This window comes from Calidris pugnax, unplaced genomic scaffold (assembly GCF_001431845.1).
Source record: "Calidris pugnax isolate Ruff unplaced genomic scaffold, ASM143184v1 scaffold91, whole genome shotgun sequence".
Taxonomy (NCBI): domain Eukaryota; kingdom Metazoa; phylum Chordata; class Aves; order Charadriiformes; family Scolopacidae; genus Calidris; species Calidris pugnax.
The window spans coordinates 685,590-686,196 of record NW_015090898.1 but is presented as its reverse complement, the minus strand read 5'-3'; the positions used below and the strand labels follow the sequence as shown (position 1 = coordinate 686,196).

Here is a 607-nt window from a genome sequence, read left to right as displayed (position 1 = left end):
CCCGGCGCGCCGCCGCCGCTCCGCCCCACCCGCCCCCGAGTCCCCCCGCGGTCCTATTCGGCCTTCAGCCCCTCGGCAATGAGGTTGAGCTCGTAGCACCAGGTCTCGTAGCGGTAGGCCATGCGGATCTGGGCCACGTTTGTCTTCCGGATGTCGTTGCCCTGAGGCCCCTCTTCCTGGTAGTTTTCCCCCAAGAACTTGGCTTTCTCCTGCCGGGGATGGAGGACAGCGGTGCGGACCTCAGCGCCCTGCCGGCAGCACCCCAGGGAAGCGCCGGGCTCCGCGGGGGCTGAACCCGTGGAGCTGCCGGCCTTGGCCCCAGGGAGGGACCGGCGCTTACCTCATGGGACAGGCCGCACTGCAGGACGCTGTTCCTGGCGATTTCACACATGTCACAGGTGCTGAGCTTGAAGACTTGGGCAGCGATGGCGTACTCCTCCATCAGGGCCTCCTGCAGCCACAGGCTGTGTTAGAGGCCAGCAGCCTCCACGCTGCCTCAAGGGCTGCCCAGAAACGGCCGGACCCTCTGCGGCTCCCCAGTTCAAGAGGGACAGGGAACTACTAGAAAGAGTCCAGCGAAGGGCAACAAAGATGATTCAAGGACTGG

At 65.6% G+C, this 607-nt stretch overlaps 1 protein-coding gene across 1 annotated transcript in view; it reads right to left on the bottom strand.

Annotated features, from left to right (window-relative positions):
• Positions 1-40: 40 nt before the first annotated feature.
• Positions 41-607, bottom strand: part of AMPD1 (adenosine monophosphate deaminase 1) — a 13,219-nt gene continuing 12,652 nt past the window's right edge. The window contains exons 15-16 of the mRNA XM_014948502.1: positions 341-451; positions 41-209 (exon numbers count right to left, since the gene is read on the bottom strand). Coding sequence (XP_014803988.1) covers positions 54-209; positions 341-451 — 267 coding nt within the window. The 3' untranslated portion in view covers positions 41-53. The remainder of the gene's footprint in view (positions 210-340; positions 452-607) is intronic.